General features: G+C 36.7%; 1 protein-coding gene across 1 annotated transcript in view; it reads left to right on the forward strand.

The window, feature by feature from the left end:
• Nucleotides 1-18,596, forward strand: part of CNTNAP2 (contactin associated protein 2) — a 1,027,100-nt gene that overhangs the window by 467,472 nt on the left and 541,032 nt on the right. Inside the window, exons 5-7 of the mRNA XM_061374850.1 lie at nt 11,143-11,346; nt 13,637-13,821; nt 16,983-17,126. Of these exons, the coding sequence (XP_061230834.1) occupies nt 11,143-11,346; nt 13,637-13,821; nt 16,983-17,126 (533 nt within the window). The remainder of the gene's footprint in view (nt 1-11,142; nt 11,347-13,636; nt 13,822-16,982; nt 17,127-18,596) is intronic.

Consider the following 18,596-nt stretch of genomic DNA (forward strand, 5'->3'; position numbering starts at 1 on the left):
GAGCTTCTAGTGTCTGTACTTATTTTAGAGATTGAAAAGTAGAATGAAAATAACCCATTGGGCCAGAAAAAGAAAAACAGTAGCAGTGAATGAAGACTTGATCTCACAACAGTAGTGTATTTAAATGATTGTGATTTTAAGTATTGCACCTTCTGCATGTTATTCCATATTAACTGGATGTGAGAGAGCTCCTTATACTCTTCCTGAGAAGGAACTCATCCTTCTGGCTTTTTTATTTTTCGTGATGGAGAACAATACAGAGTTGAGGAGACAGAATTGATGGCACTGACTGTGCAGGGAAGCTTGAAATGCATGGTACGATTCATAGGGGAGGAACAAGTCAGTCGCACAGCTGAAATGCCATAAGCAAACTCGTGCTGAAGAAAGACTGTTCAGAACTGTTCTGGCAAGTGGGGAATTTGAAGGTCTTAAACTCTGCAACACCAACAAATCTTAAACTGTAAAGCCTGTTAGAAGTTATAGATAAGTCATGTCTGGCAGCAGGGAGGGGACAGTATATCACTGGCCTTGGAAGGTGCAGCCTGTTGTACACAAAGGAGGAAAATCACTTGCTAGTAAAAGCAAATGTTCTGTTTCCTGTTTCAGATCAGGAAAAAAGGTGAAAGCCCAGTTGCTTGAAACTCAGTGCTTCTGGCAGAATGAAATGTGAAAATAGGCTCAGAGCAGGTGGGTTGGACTAAGGTGATTTGTACCCTTCCAACAATAATGGTTTTGTGATTATGTGCTCGTACCTGCTCTTACTTGCTGTACTACCTGTCCTGGGGAGCATTTCTGAAGTGAAAGTATTTTTCCCCCTGTCAAGGAACTTTCTCACTCTGTACACTGAGTGTAATGCAAGTTGAGCATTTCATATCGCTGTATATTGAATAGTTTGGGGATTTTCTTTCTGTGGAGTTTAAGCAGAGCTGCAAGTGATGCCAGTGCAGTACTAGATTCTAAATTTTTTGCTCATTATTACTCAAAGCACTTGTTCACTTAAAATTGGCAACCGTATGCTCTTATTACAAGAGCACACCCTTAATCATTAGGGGCCATCTTCATGTAAGTGTGGATTACTAGATTTCCACTGAACCAAAGCAGAACAAAATTTACTTAGATCATCTGAAAATAAAGCCTTGACTCACAGCCTTGAATATGAGTGGGGGAGTTTAATTATACATACTGAAATGCATGCAAAGAAATGGAAAAAAAGACTGATTCAGCCACATTAATTCACCACTTTTATTGGCTGTTATTGGTCTGTGCACATTAGTTTTGGGCTCAGATTTTATGACTTGCAAGTTTGAAACCAATACCTTTGCTTACATGACAATGTATAAGAAGACACTGAGTACAGAATACATTAGAGGTACGTGTGGTTTTAGATACGTTGGACGTCAGGCAAGGAGAGGAGAAAATAATTGACGTAATTACTAATCTTGAATTACTTGCCCAACACCTAGTTCCAGCGGTCTGCTTTTCTGATGCCGTACTGAACTAAACACAAGGTATTTGTCTCTGAGTAATTTGGAAATACAACAGTGATACTGAACTGCCTCATAAATGCATAGAGTTGTTATGCTATAATTTATGCTAAAGGGTTTGCATCTATTAACTCAGAATTTTTAAGTGAAATGCAGTAGTTCAAGATAGTAATGTGCTCCATCTTAGTGTCTGTTTTCCTAAAACAAACAGGCACAGCAAGATGGACTTAGAAGCAGCAGCGGACTGGCTGTTGGGAGAAAGAAGGGAAGACAGTACCTTAAAAAGGGCCTTTAATGACACACATTTGTGTGCTTTAGATAATAGTGAGGCTACTCATTAGAAGAAATGTGAGTGTCCCCTGGCAAAATCTGAGACTCCCTCTACTCCTTGCTCTTTTGGGTCAACTGTAAGAGTTTGAATGATGATAGTGAGATTCTTATTCTGTGAGATTTGAGAACAGCAGCTTGGAACTGAGTCCCTGCTGCATATTCCTTAATCACTGTGTATGCAGTGCCCTTTGAAAGTTCCATTTAGAGATGAGCTCTGTGGTTGGAAGAAGTAATGAATATGTGTTTGAAAGTGATTATGTGAATAAAGGATATAGAATGTGGGCCAGCCTTGAGTAACGGGTATTAGAGCACCTGGCCAATAAAAGACATCTGAAAGATTATGTATACCATGAGATTACTGACTTAGGTGTCATCAGCTCAAAAAGAAATTAGAAATAGGTATTCAAAATCTGTATTTTGTAGGTCAATTGTATGACTTCTTGTTTTCATGCATCTGTAAACATTGAAACAAGTGCTAAAGCTTGTCATCTCATCTGTTTCCTTGATGTTTTAATAGATTTGTCTTGTCCGTTTTGTAGCTCATTTATTCACCAAGTAAATTGAGTGTAAATGTTGTATGACTTGGTACAACTTCTTTCTTCCCTATAGGGTTGGGTTTTTTCATTAAGTAAGGAGCAAGCTCAACAGTTTAATAAAGATTAAGACCTGTTTTGGCCATTTACTGTGTGAAGAGTCACAGTTCTCCTTTGTTATTGACCTGACGTTCTTGTGATGTACTTTTTTAATAAACAGGGAAAATGTTAGCAGGGGCTTACTGTTCTCAAGTAAATCAACTTCTTTACTATATCTGGTTTCAGAGTTTAATTATACACTTCAATGTTCCCATTGAGATTCAGTATCAAATGACATGTTTCACAATGAAGGATAAACTAAATGTATTTATGGTTGTGAGGAACACTTCTGACTTGTAAATCAGCATGATATAATACAAAAAGCTGAGTTTCTTTAGAATATGTGGATTATACATATAATTTTTACCTAATTTACTTGGAAGTACCATAGCTAGGGAATAATAAATTATAGAGACCATTTTGCTGCTTCTAGTGCATAGTTGCAAGATGCCTGAATGTTAATTTTAACATAAATGACCCTTGCAATGCTACCCATATGAAAACTTTTTAAAGTATAGAAACTCATGTATTAAACGGCTTCTATTTTGTCCATTTGATTAATATTATGATCTGAAAAATTATCAACTAAAACATGATTGCTACACCCAGAAACACAGGAGGAGGTTTTGGTGAAAGGGAGTGATTTCATGACCTACCCCCTCTTGCTATATCAGTGATGAAAGGAGGTGATGGTCACACTAGTATAACTTTGAGATGATGGAGACTACAGTTTAACTTGCACCTTATAATTAAAAGATAGTTAAAAATACCCAAGTCTTCAACCTCAGGATTCAGCAGGTCGTAAGAACAGCCTTCATTGTTTTTTTCCTAATTTGAACTTTAACTATTTGAATACAATTACTATGAAGAACAGTGAGTGTGCATCAACAGTAAGTTCAATTGCATTCTCAGGGCACAATGCTTAAGTTAAACAGCCTTGTTATAAAATCCCACTACAATATACAGGTAAGATCAGAGGTTTTCTGGTTGGAAAAAGAGAACATAATTGTTGTTTAAGCAATTAAATAATTGAAATTAGGCAGAGAAATACATTGCCATGGAAGTTGTATTTCCGTGGTGCTCTATCTCCCATCTCCCCTGTGAATAGAATTCTTCAAATAGACTGTATCTTATACCATGCATCATAATTGACTTTCTGGACTCACAAGCCTGAGTAGATTATGAAAGGCACATTTATTATCTAAGCTGAAGATTATCTTTAACTGCAGTTTTACCTCAGTTCTCTCTGGTCCTGTTAGTAGTCCACCATAGGAGTATAAATTAGACTATGGTCTGATTTGCACACTGTGGTTAGAATGCATAAGCTTAGAGCTGAATTGCGAAGTGTACTATAAACATGTTTGTTACCTGATTTACCCAATTTATAGTAGAAGCTTGACATAGTTAAAAATGTCCCCATTGGGTTTTTTAATGATGCTGCCTTTTCGAAAGCTGAAGAATTAATGAAAGAAAATTTACCTGAAAATTTTGTGGTTTATTAGACTTGGCAGGAAAAAAATCAACCCTAGTGTTAGGTGCTGGACAAATCATTCTAATTCCACACACCCTTAAGGTGATCCTTTTGTGGCATATTTGGAGGCTTATTCTGAGTTCATTAGTCTTATTTTCCTTCAAATGTTTTATTGTTTTCCTGTGTGCATGCTGTAACTAATGTCTTTCCAGACCTCCAGATGTTCCCTGAGAATATGTATTTCTCTTTTAGGATACAAACCAGAAGTTAGGTGTAACTGCAGAGCAGTGCACTGGTGTATATACACTCATCACAAAACGGTTGTCTTTAGAAACAGTTTGTGTAGCAATGGTGTTTAACAGCTACACAGATTAGAGAAAGAACCCAACTGTCCTACCCCAAAAAAAAGAAGTAGCAGGGAGAGGAGGGGACTTTTGGATTACCTATCTTTATATTGTTTTCCTTCCTTTTTTTTTTTCTTTCTACTGATTTTTCATTTCACTTGATGTGTTTATTTCTTAGTAGGCATTAAATTATCTGTGACAAAGAGCGACATGTTTACAGACATTCACACAAGAGCTAGCAAAATGACTAGTAGTATATTGGCATTATAATGACAACAGTGATGATGATGATGACGACGATAACAAGACGAAGAAATGCTTCTGCTTTGAAATTCAGACAGAACTTGAAAATGTCTGACTGCTGTTGGCATATCTTTGGTAGATACTGCACTCAGAACTTTGCAAAGCATTTTCACCACTTCAGGGAATACTTCCTTACAGATTTCTTTTCAGAGTTTCTGACAGGTATATAAAATATCAGGATAAAATTTGTGCCTTTTACTTAAGAATTGAGTTAAAAAATACACCTTCACAACACATTTTATGCTACTTTGATACTGCATTGCCGTATATACATTGTATCTAATGTAAAGACAGGCAAGAAGAAGAATCCTGACTCCACAGTGAATGTATTTTTACTTTTTCAAGCATTGACATCACTTAGGGTTGACAGGTAACGACAGGATTCAGATTCAGTGGAGGCTAAGCAGGCAAGAGAAACTTAAAATTGATTACATTTCACCTTACGCTTCTATAACATGAAGAAGTATGTTGTTGTATATGCAAGATACATCTATGTCTGTATTAGGTTTTAGTTTGTTTGGGGTTTTTTGCCTTTCTGACAGATGCATTGCCATTTGAAAAAAGAAGGCAGCATCAGTTTTCCTGTAGCAGATTTCAAGCCACTGAATCACCCATGTCCTTATGGCTGGAGCTGAAGGCACTGTTCAAACAGGGTACCTTTCTCTCTCTGCATCATTGCCATAAGACATAAAAGAGAAGACAGTCTTTTCATTGCTGCGCTGGGAAGAGGGTTTTTCTCATTTTTCTGGTGCAGTGAGATGTAGTAACGCATCTCTAACATAAGCTAAGTTAGTGTGGTGCCACTGCAAAGACTCCAGTGGCAAATTCAACATGCTATTATGTTGCAGTATTTGGAACTACTGAAAAGGTAGATTAGGTCTTCTGAAGTAGTTTCTGTGAATGTAATTTATCGTAATAACAAAATGAGAATTTGTTTCTGGTATGATTTTGAGCTTTTTCCGTTGCTTTGTTAGGAGAACATCTTATTTTTGCTTTAAAGTACATAAATAATACACTGTTTATTTATATTGTTCATAATGATGTTTTTCTATCTGTGACTAATAGCTACAACAAATGTAATTACGTATGTGGAATACTTTGGCCCAACCAGAGATGCTTTGATGCATCTTTGATGTTTTCGGAGGATAGACGTTCAGTGCATGGTTAATGATATTTATTACTATAATATTAGTGCATCAGACATAATATGCCCATTATGGGGTGAGAAAAGAAAGCTACAAGCAAAGATCTTTTCCCTAAAAATCATTTAAACAGAAGCTTTAAGTAGATAAAACAGAGATAATGGAGGGGAGGAATGGAGGAGTGAGAACATTGTACCTAAGGTTGCTGTGGATCAGCGATACAGAACTGTTGTATTTTTAATCCCAGTGAGATATTCTGTACAGGCTTTGTAGAGTTGATCATTCAGAGATCAGATTCAGTGATTAAAAATTCTGGGTGCATGTTAAAATTGCAATTAATAATGTTGATTTTGTTTGCTGTACGTTATTTTTTTTTTCTGGCAAGTACTTTGTTGTTCTGCATTTTTCTGATCAGCATTACTTTATGAGGTCTGATAGCGGAGACATTTTAGTCTTTTTAGGCAGTACCTTGATGAGAGTAGCTAAGTACTGGTGCGGAAGTCTTGGAATTGAGTCTTTATGAATGAACACTTCATCCTTCAGACGCTGACATTGAGGATAATTGTATTTCTCTTACTAGAAAGGCAGGAAAAAGAGAAGTTCTGGAGCTTGAGTCTGATTTGAAATTGTTTCTGTGTAATTAATAAATTATTATGGAATGCCAAATAAAATATCTTTGTACAGGTTTGATTCCCTGACCTGTACCAAATCTAGCATGTGGACAAAAGCATAGGCAGGAAAACCTGTGACTGGTGACTTATTTTCCTGTGAGATTTGGGAAGGAAGGCACATTTGTTACCCAATTTCCTGTCAGTATCTTTAAGTCTTTCTATCTTTATTATCTTTTTAGATTTGAATTGTATGCAGTGATGCCATTAACTAAGTGGTTATAACATGACATCTCAGACGTACACTGAGATAAAGCCTAATACATCTTCCTCACCAACTGGAAGTGGTGTTATGTTTCTAAGATGTCAACAGCATTGTTCAGTCGATCCATGTCACAGAAGTCCAACAGAAGAGAAATGAAAGTAATCAGAGCTGTACTTCCTATTAAAATGTAATAAACCCCATCAAAATGAATCGTTTTCCCCCATCTTTCTGCATTTCTCCTCTTTTTTTCTCTTTCCTTCTTTCTCAGTTCTTTTTGCACTTCATCTTTTTAATTTCTTTCTCCCATTTCAGCAGTAGCCTCTGACAAGTCAGACTTCACTGAATGCAGGTGAAACATATGTATGTGATGGCTTAGGTCTCTCTGCTACTGATGCTGGTAGTTGAGTGGCTGAGGATGAGAACAAATTATGTATTAACACTGCAATTATAGGAATTATGTGGCTTACTGTCTAAGTACCATTCTGCATCATGGTAATTATCATGATACTAAATAGCTGAGTGTCATCATTGAAGGAACACAAGTCATTACCAGAGTCTACATATGATAACTCTTAAACATAATTGCTATGTAATCTTTAGGTGATTGAATTATCATGCAGACCCATGTGCATGCTGCCAGCACAGCTCTGCATAAAAAAAGCTGCTTAATCAAAGATTACTGCTGTTTCTTTTTTTAATTGAATGATGTTCAAAACATGGCAATTCCTGGCCAGGTCTGGGGAAACTGCATTTACTGAGCTTTCTAAAGTATGTGATAGGAATGTTCTTCAGTGAATGATTTGAAGAATATGTATGCATAACTGCAGCAATGGCATAGGTACAAAAATAATATATGCTCACCTTTTCATAGGCAGCATGTTGTGAATCCACAGACGCACAAGTCACGTCATTGTCCTGATCAGCAATGGATCAGATGCAGGACTATTAAAGTAACTTTTGCAGATGTTACAAAGAGGTATCAGCTGGCCTGAGGGTAAAGATGATATACCTCATACAGGGCTTCTAGAACCATCAGGAAGTAAATTTAACAAATGATTATGGAAGAAAGTCTTCCATTGTATAAGGAATAGTATTTTTACTACGTATATTTGTTATGAAGGTTGCTAAGCTGCAGTGTTCAATTTTGTTTCATTTGTAGCATTTGTTCAAGGCAGTCATATGTAGAGTCAAAAGAGCATAATCTGTATAGCAAATTTGCTTTACATAGAAGTATGAATTTTGTGATAACAGAGAGACTAGCATGTGGATACTTTTTCTATAAACAGATTTCATGCTTTTCTAAATGTTGTTTTCAAAAAGTACTTACAAAAATCTCGAGGCATTCCCTGCCTTTCTTGACATCTTGTAAGGCAAGCAAAAAAATAGGTTGATGTAATCTCTCTTACAATACTTTTCTAACCATTTTCTTTGTTTCTTCAAAACAAATTCCAGAAGTAATGTATTTACTTGAGTCATGAGAATATACAAGAGAACTTCACCTCTGAAATCACATAGTGTTGCTTCTGAATACAGACTGAGAGTATGAACCAGGGTGGCCTCATTTCTGAGAGCAACATCTGCGTCTGTGCCTGAGAAAACGTTTGCTCCTTGCATGCTGATGACTTTTTAATGGATTTCTTGCACTGCAAATACAACATGCCATTCTGATATTTAATTTTGAGCTGATTTGACTTCCTGGAATTTGTCATTCAGAAGAATCGATCAGGCTGAGAGGCTTGGTTCAACTTAGAGCTTATGATGGAAATGTGTATTGTAAAGTGTATTTTATAAACAAAAGTGGTATTTCTAGCATGTATTGTTACATTCTTATATATGAGAGATATATCCTAATAAATATGGGATATTGCAGTCAATTTATAGTGCTTATGTTTTATGTACCGAATAGAATTTCTTCACCATTTAGTTGGCATAAATAGTAAGGGGGGCAATGTTTATCATCTCATCAAAAGCCTTTGCAAGTTTAGGAAGATTTGGAATAGGTTCAAGTTATATGGTTGGATCTCTTTCATTGAAGAATTCAACTGCTAGCAACAAATCTGTCACCATTTGGTCTGAGTGTCTTAGTTTGTTATCTAATCAGAAGCAGAGATGAACAGAGACTGCATGAGTATTGTGCAAATAACATCTCTGTCTACAATGTCTTCTTTCTAATGGCAGTAAGAGTCTAGAACTGGTGCTTCTAAAGTTATGCAAGGAACGGGAGGTATACATGGCACAGGTTATTACTAGCCTAGTAATTAAGGGTGAGAAAATAGAAGAGTTGACATAAGGTTCTATATCATTTGAAGAAGTGATTGGAAAATTCTTCCCTTATACCTCTTTCCACAGGCATGGAAATGGGTCATTGTGATCCATGAAAAAGTCTATGCATTGTGATCCATGAAAAAGTCTATGCATTTTAAAAAAATTACATAAATCTTGGCCACTAGGAAGATTCTTTAAATCTCTCAGTGACTGTTACCCATCTGTTTGGTGACAATCTGCTGCTACTGATTCTCTTGTGTTAAAAAAATAGTGTGACACAGAAATCCATTGCATATGCCTATTAATCTTTTAGAAAGGGAGAGGGACATCTTATGGAGACATGAGGAAACTTTCATTATAGATCCTGTGTCCTCATTCTCCTAGAACTCCTTGACTTCCACAGGAAGAATTTTATGGAGTCTTTGGGTGCTGTGAGTAGAGAATGAAAGTTTATTTCTAGGACTTTTTTCTGATCTAACTTGGAAAGATAAGCAGAGTGATGAGACTTCTCAGGTTTAACACAGATTTGACATGGTTAATGCTCCTTCTGTTAATACTACTGGCCTTTGTAACTGAGCCAGTGTGTGAGTATGAGTACAGCATAGCTTGTCTTAGATGCGGATCTCAGCTAGACTCTGAAATACATACACTTGATGCTGCTTTGCAGGAAATATTGCTTATCTGTAAAACTCTTTAGCTAAAAAAGCAGCAGCATTGTGAAGGTAAAATCACAAGCTGTGATGATCCATGCAGCCCTGAGATACATAAATTTATCTTTAGTATAAGTTAGGTAGACCTGTCAGTCAACAACTGTCCACTGTCATGGTTCCCCCGTATCAGTCTTAAGAACTGTTAACAGAGTTTCTGCAAGGTAGCAAAGTCACCAACTTCTGCATTTTGTAATAATCCCTGAGAGTCAGTGGTTTGTGTCAAGTGAGGATAATGACTTTATTGTGATTATACATACAGATCTATTGGAGATGTACAGATGACAAATGGTTATGTCAATCAGAAACAGATATCACATACTACATCAGCATGCAGAGACTCATAGTGTCAGCAAAACAAATGACCTGGAAGTGGTAGAGGACTATTTATTATAGTAGTGCTTTGTGGGGAACGTCCTGAATGATGGAAGCATAATGTGTTGGTCTTTATATCTGAAAACTTGTTATGCTCAGTGATGTAAGGGTATATGAATAGGCATCATGAATCAACATGACTGTGAGCCTCCGTCTCAATTGGGTGTGTTTTAGTTAATGAATACAAGATGGGTTGTGGATTTTTTTGACTTAACAATGAAATAGATATCATTTATGAAAGGCTGGTTGTGGTTTTATATACTTTTATCTAGAAAATAAATGTTAAACATCATGAAGCTTGATCAAATGGTCTTCTTTGACATTCAAAGAGCTCTTTTATCATTGTGAAAAATATTTCTGGAAATTATGGAATGTGAAAACAGCAGCCTGTACAGATGCTGTACATAGGCAGTTCTTTGATAGCAGTTAAGGTCCCAACAGTATTAAACATTGACTCAGCAGACAGTTCTGGTGGTTCTTAAATTCTCACGGCAGAGATGGATGTACAAGTTTGGTAGGGCTATTCTCTGAATCAGGGTGTAAAATACTGTTTCAGGGGTTAGTTGAAAGGAAGCATTTTCTAAATATGTGTTTGACGTATGTTGGAAGAACAAAGAACAAAACCAGACCTTGGAACAAAAATTAGCCCAAATGACAGATTTTTTCTTTTGTTTTTCTCAAAATTACTTAAGGCCATAGCTAACGTGAGATTTCCGTATAAAACTGAACTAAACAAGGTTTATGCCTATGGTTCACATATAGCTTGAGGAATCTTTCAGAATTGCTAGGCAATTTCTTTGGGCTCAAGTTTTACTGCTTGCAATCTTCACAGATGCCTAGACTGGATTTTAAAGAGGTATCACATGAATTATTAATGACTGCTCAGAAGTTTGTCAGTCTTTTTTAACTATAATTGGGAAAGTTTGTATGGCAGCAACTGTATTTGAGAGAAACCAGAAGATGTTGAGTACAGCTGTAGTCTTTATCCTCCTGAATCTGCTTTTTTTTAATATGCTATGGATTAAATTTATGTCCTGCTTGGTTCCTACTTTTTATAGTATTAAATTATAGCCAAGAGAAAATATATTTACAATGCATACCACACTTGAATGTTTTTTATTCTCTCCAGGTGTAATCTACATACGGCATGTCTGATTTTCCTGTGGCCATGGGAATATAGTCACTCATCAACAATGTTGTTTCCTTTTTCCTTTAGGGGCTGATGTTATCAATTTTGATGGCCATGTAGTGTTACCATACAGATTCAGGAACAAGAAAATGAAAACACTGAAAGATGTCATCTCTCTGAAATTTAAAACCTCTGAAAGCGAAGGTGTAATCTTCCACGGAGAAGGACAGCAAGGAGACTATATCACCTTGGAACTGAAGAAAGCCAAGCTTGTTCTAAATTTAAATTTAGGTATGCTTTGGTTGTTTAGCTTTGGGTACTTTTTAACTCTCCCACAACAAATTTATGTTAAATATTGCATCCTTTTTTCCCCCCAGTGATATGGTAAACCACATCATTTAAGTAGGTAATTTGATGACAATGATGCTCACTCCCGTTGTATATGATTTTTTTGATTGTTCTATTCCTTCCTTTTTACTGTGAAAATAAGATTATACAGAAAAACAGGATCAGCAATATATTGTAGTTAGAAACTTGCAGCAAACAAAAAAGCTGAGCTAGAATTACATTTGGCCTCAGCTGTGGCTTTGTGTGAGAGAAGGATGCTATCCTCAGTGCTAGAGAAACAAAGGTCACCTTTAGGAACCTTCGGCAAAAAAAGTATCAGTCTGGGCAAAATCAGATCACATGGAGTTGAGGTTCAGCAGCCTTCCTAGAATATGAGGAGGACTAAGAAGGAAGACAAACCGGTTTGTCAGGCAATCGTACAATGAAATCCTGTATACATTAGTTCCAGCACCTTTTTCCCTCCCAGTGAAAGACTACATGCTCATGAGTGACTGTAGTTATAAAGTACATTTATTGTACATTTATATGAAGAAACGCACATTTATCTGGTTTCAGTTTGGTTTGGGCTTTTTTTTTAACTTAAAAAAAGATACTTTTAGAAAAAGGTTCCATGAAGCTTTCCTTTGTTCTCTTACAGACTGTGAAGAGTAAACTATTCTGTTCGTTATTTACATTGAATAGTAATTACTTCCACTAGCATTTTCTCCTTTTCTTTTTCGAAAGATCAACGTGAGCAGATGATGACGAGGAAATCATACCTTCCTATAGCATTTAGCTATTTTTGCAGTACTAACCGATTCATTTCCAGTTTCTCTATAATCTTCAGTTTGTCTATATAAGCTATTACAACTTACATATATGTGCTTGTTGGGGATGACCCTAAATCATGGCAGATAAATCAGAATGGGCCCTGTGTCACACACTCAATAGACAAAAGTAATGGTTTGTGGTGTTAATTTTCCTCTTCCTGAGGGTATATTGTGTTTGCACCAGTCAGTGGACAGAGGTGTTCATTTTGCCTGGTGAAATCCAGAGGCACAGTTTTAAACACGGGGGATGGAGGCAGAGGAGAAATGGGGAGGCAGGGTTGGATTTAGGTTTCGCTTTGCCCTGGGTTTGGCTTTGAATTGAAGAATTTAAGGCTTATGCATGGCTTGATTTCTTCATGTAGTTTTTAACCAACAACTGCTGAAGGGTCAGTGGCCTTCAGCAAAAAGGCAGTGTGGTCATTTTGTAGGGGAGTAATGGCTTAGGCCATGGAAGCATGATTTGCCAGAATGTGTTAGCAACATGCACAAATCTTAATGTCTGAGTTGCAGGCATGCTTGATGGCAAGAAATTCTCAGCTCCAGAAATGCCTTAGGTCGTCATGTATTCAGAACATGGAAGATTGTACTGAGTTATTGGGCAATGCAGCAATTTTTTCTTAACTTACTGCTGTATTAGTCATTTGCTGCTTCAGCTGAGATGCATGCTCTCACTCTTTGCTGGCTTAGCTATGTCAGTCAGATTGCAAAGAGGCGTGATCTCTCACTTGCATAGCTGCACTGGCAAAAGCCCCTGGAAAACACAGCAGAGAAATCCAGAATTGTATTCTTGCCAGTAGTCCGATTTCCAGAATAGGAAGGTTGCTGCAGGAGGAAAGGCTGAAATAAGCTATGTTAGCAGAAAAGAGTTTTTGCTACTGTTAGCTCAGTCTGCACTAAGCCTTTTCCTATACACTCACTTGGTGTAGCTATACTAGCAGGGCCTACAAAGTGTAGAACTTAAGCTGAAAAGGCTGTTACCAAAGTCTGTTATCAGGCACCCTGTCCTTCTCAAAAGTCATAGATCAGTACAGTTCCGGGGTATCTGAGTATCTGGCCCAGAGGTGACAGCTTTTCACTGCTGTAGTGTAGGGGTGAAAATGCAGAAATCCCCTAGAATTCCCTAGATGAAAACATCTTTGTGACTGAAAAGTTGGTACTGCTTCTCTGGTTCACCTCCATGTAACTACTGTTACAGGTAACTGTTTATACAGCTCACTGATCAAATACCTCTTGTGTTTGGTTTAGCTGTTTGTATTTATGGCAGCAGCTCTCCACTGGACAGATCTCAGCTTCATAGTGGACTGACTTTCTCCAGCTTATTATGTGTCTGATATGATTCAGGTGAAATACTGACAGAACAAGAGGAAGATGTTTGGTTGACTGGTATGAGGTGAGAATTGCTGTTGTTTCTGTTCTCATGTTAGGCAGCAACCAGCTTGGCTCTATTTATGGCCACACGTCCGTGATGACAGGCAGCCTCCTGGATGATCACCACTGGCACTCCATCATCATAGAGCGCCATGGGAGAAACATCAATCTCACCCTTGACAGACACATGCAGCACTTCAGAACCAATGGAGAATTTGATTACTTGGACCTGGATTATGAGGTAGACATTGAAACTTGTTTGTTTTCATTCAACTGGCTTTATAAGGATTAGTCCAATAAGAAAAGAAAATTAATGTAATTTAAAATGTTTTGGGACCTTTTTTGTATATTTATTTTTATTATTTTTCCCTAACATTTCCTGAAATATTCTTTTCACCTCTGTTCTCTTTTAAGTATAAATGAAGTTTCTCTTCATTAGCCTACCAGATTCCATCTGGTGGAAAAGTCATCTCAGTCTTTTGTTTTAAAATGAGAGATCTATGTTACTCAGCAAGCTTAGCTGTAAAAGCAGCTGCTATAAGTGGGAACTAAATTAAAGAAACATCATACAATCTGCTGTTGCATTCAGGTGATAGCTTTTCATTGGAATCAAAAAAACCTCATTCTGTGGTGACAATCAGTATTTTTATTTAGCAAAGCAAGAGGGTGAGAACCTTTTTACTAATATGGATCTTGATCTTTCCTAGGTAGGTACTTCCTTTTCACAAATATACCATCAGTAACTTCTTTAAATAAAGAAGCAGTAAAGAGTGATGCAAGTCCTATGAAAACTTCTGTTTAATCAGTCAGATTAATGCACACAAGTGTTGGTAGAAATTAGACGTGGATTTGGTGTTTGATTACACACTGCTTCTGCTTTGTGAACTTGTTTGGTTCCTCTAAATTGTTATTCAAACTTCAGCATGTTGGCATTACATACTTCGTATAATGATTTTCTTTACTGTTTCTAATGAACCAAATACATGTATTTCTGTCCTTGCAACTTTTTAAACAGTGAGAGGGCATCAACATTGACTTACATATTGATAGTTTCATGATCTTTTGATCAAGAATATAATGTGAATGTTTAAAAAAAAAAGTATTATAAATGAATCATTTTACTTATATCCCATCAAATCTTTATGAATGCCTTCTTTGGTAGCATTAGAATGAGAAAATAATGAGCAAATTTGCCTGTACTTCTGTTACATACTGAGCACTGAAGATCTGAATTGGGCTTCCAAAAACTTACATAAATAGATTTTATTACGGATTTTCAAGGAGTGAACTACAGAAAAATTAGGCTGAATATTACAAGCCAGGGTTGGGCAATTTAAATATATAGATACTGCCATATATATACACACACATGCACACACATACAAATATATATGTGTGTATGTGTATACACACACATGTATGTAGCATGTTTGCATGATTAATACACTGCATACAGTATATTTACACCTAGTGAGAGTAGGATCCAGGAGAATCACCTTCCTGTCTTCTCTGACATTAGAGGCCTCACTAGCAGTTCTGAAAGACACATTTCAGTCTCTTACGTTTAATGGAACTTACTTGAATGGGTATGGATACGTGTTTCTATGGTTCATCCAAATGCAGGAGCCTTAACCTGTTCTCATTCCTTTCCTCTCAATTATCTCACTTGTTTTGGAGTTACTTACCACAGATGACATTTCAGTGTGTTGCCCTTGTGGTAAAATAATCATGGTGGATAAATCTGAAAGAGTAAAAATAATTTTTCATTAAAAAAAGCTTCCAGGTTGCATTCAGAAATGTTAAGTAATCGCAAAAAAGGAATAAACATCAGTTCTGATTGCATTTCAAGATCAGAAAAGAAAATCCTCATGAGTCCTTAATGTCATGGTTTGTGGGTTTTACAGTTTCAATCCTTTCCTTCAAAATGCTTACCTTTCCATTTTGTCCTGTCCAAATATATGACTACAACATACAAAAAGATTAACATTAATGGTTTAACAGCCATTAAAATGTTACAGTCATTCTCCAGTTCATGTAAAGTGCTGTGTCTTCTCTAAAGTCAAGTCATTTCCCTTTGTAATACCTGAGGATGCGTGCAGCAAAATGCTTTCACATGGCAGGTGTATGCTGTTCATGAAGGTTCAGGTTTTCAGCTGTAGCTTTAGCTCTTCTTATATGCCAAGTCAAAACCTCCTCTTTGGGATAGAAAGTGATATCTTAATGCTTTTAAAGTGGAAAATGTGTCCCTAGAGCTGCGTTTTCCTGCTCTCAGTAATAACAAATGGAATTAACAATGAATAATATTTAAAAGCTTGGCTCTGCCAAACCTCAGGAGGAGATTATAAGTAGACATTTTTGTGAGCATCTCTGGGACAGGAAGACTAGGTGTCATTGCTATTTATGCCATCATCTATTGGACATAGTTATCTAACATAGATTGCAGGGATTAATTTCATGAGTCCCTTATTCTTCTCATTTGGGCTGCAAAACATTAATGAAAACACATAGTGTTTATTCACTTCCAAACATCTCAGAAAAGACCCTAATGTGGTAGAGACTTGTGTAGTCTCTATGGAGTGACAGGGAGAGACTTCATGAGATGAACATTTTTAGTTAGCAAACCACTTGGTTTTCTCCATTCTTTAGCAGTAGCGATTCTGGATAACCCAGTGTTTTAGGGTAATGAAATTCAGCATTAAGAGAAAAACAGTCCCTGTTTGACTGTGATTGCTGAGTCTTCGCATTGGTTGTCTTCATCTCCATGGAGCTCATTCGGCCTACTAAAGTTATGTGGTAACTTCTCATTCACTATAACTACATCATAAAAGCATGTTCTCAGTAGTGGAAAGTGCTTCTGTCTAACACAGAATAGCATTTTTAACTATATGATTCTGTAAAATGCAGCTGGATGAAGTAGATATATAAGCTTTAAAGGAAACAAATGGTATTGGAGCCCACTGCTGCTGTGTTGTAGTCTGAGCTCTGGCACACAGTTAGAACTGAGTGAATGATTTGAATCAGATTATCCAGCTAATTCCTTGTTTACTCTTGTCCAGAATAATACTGGAATGGACATTTATTCTAAGTTCTTTGTTTCAAATGCATGTTGTTCAGTAGCAATCAGAAGGTCAGTTGATATATGAAAAACTGTGATGTCTCTTTGGACAATTGTAATAATAATTGGGATTTACTACCATAAACGTTTGCAATCAGAAATTCATTACAGCTATTTTTCCTGCTTTTACAGTGCTTATTTGTTACTTCCCTTTTCTGCAAGCAGTGCTGCTAGCTCTCTCATTCACTGTGTTTGAGTGTTCAAAGAAAGAAAATACATCTACAGCAAATTTGTGTAAAAGTCTTTGCCCTCCAGTAACTATCTGCCATTTTCTGTTTCATTTAAAGATAACCTTTGGAGGCATGCCATTTTCCGGGAAGCCAAGTTCTAACAGTAGGAAAAATTTCAAAGGCTGCATGGAGAGCATCAACTACAATGGCAATAATATCACTGACCTTGCCAAAAGGAAGAAATTGGAACCTTCTAATGTGGTAAGAGCATAATTTAATGGTCATCTACAATTCTGCTTCTCCATCAAAGGAGACTGGAAGGTTTGTGAGTTGTGTAGCTGGTATCCTTCTGGTATACTGGAATGATACAGAACACAAACCACATTTTATCACATACCCAAGGATCTTACTGTATGTACATTTGTGACTTCTTTTTTATTATGATGCCTGAACACTTTATTTCTGGGGTCCCATTTCATCCTTCCAAAGTTAACTTTCAGTATCAGATAATTAGTTTTTGAAAGAAAATAAGCCGAACCAGTAAGTACTTCTTCCCTCCCAGATTATAGTAGTCCAAAACCAACACAGACAAGCTTTATTACTAAATCAATTGCAGCTTTCTTGTGGCTTTAAACTCTGGTATCTTCCATCCCTGCAGAGCTAGTTGGATTGCTGTAGTGCAGAAATCGTTCTCCAGGCCTTTCTGGTAACTGAAAAGCCTCAATACATTAGACTTGAAAATCATTATTTAGCTTATTAACATTACAGAGCTTATTAGCATTTTATTCTATCTTTTTCTCTTGCTTAAGCATTCATAGTTGCTTTCATGTTCAAACTTGTGACTTTATGGGCAGAGCGATTAAGAAAGAATGTACTTTAATTACTGTATTTTTAAGGCTCTAAATGTTCCTAAAATTGCTTGCCTGCGCACAAAGGCAATGTGGGTAAGAAATGAATGTATTATTGCCATGAATTTTGAGACAGTCTGAATAAGTTGTTCAGGACTTTCTCCTATATAAGTTTACAGCATTCACAAACTGCTGCTAACAATATGTATGGTTCCATTATTGCTTTTCTCTTTATGTAGTAAAGAGTAAAGATCTACATATGCGGCAATGATGAAGTGCAAAGAATTGATTATTACTTGCTTACTCCTTGATTAGTAATACTGAAGCATTACTATACATATTGTAATACTGAATAATTACTATGTATATTAATACTGAAGTATTACTATACATACTCTTACATATGAACAATATGGCTAGGTGGTCAAGGTAACACGAAGGATAATTCTGAGTATGTGGTGTTTGCCTGTACAAACTCAGAATATAGCCTGGCAGTTAGAACTTTTTCTGTACACTAATTTCTCCAGTGTTCTCACAGGCAAAGAGCATGGTACATGTGCCATGGAGGAAGACTCCACTTCTAGAACTTTTTGCGCCAGTTGCATGAACTCCAGAATCTTTGGCTTAACTTTTTTTTTCCCCAAATTGCCTATGATTTCCTGTCTGCAGTGCATTTTAAGCTTGTAAAGTAACCAAGATTTTCAAGCATCTTTGTACAGAAACAATCTTTCCATATCACACAGTCGAGTCCACTGCAAGTTGGTAGAACATATTCTTTAAACCTCTTTCTGAGCAGAAGTGTTTTTTAAGAGGTTTCTGTAGTTCAGTTCCTATCCTTTCACAGGTGTGACATAGCTAGCAGGACTGAAAATTCTATGCCAGA

This window comes from Neopsephotus bourkii, unplaced genomic scaffold (assembly GCF_033783945.1).
Source record: "Neopsephotus bourkii isolate Nb327-2 ecotype Australia unplaced genomic scaffold, CSIRO-AGI_Nbou_v1 NB_1655, whole genome shotgun sequence".
Classification (NCBI taxonomy): Eukaryota; Metazoa; Chordata; class Aves; order Psittaciformes; family Psittacidae; genus Neopsephotus; species Neopsephotus bourkii.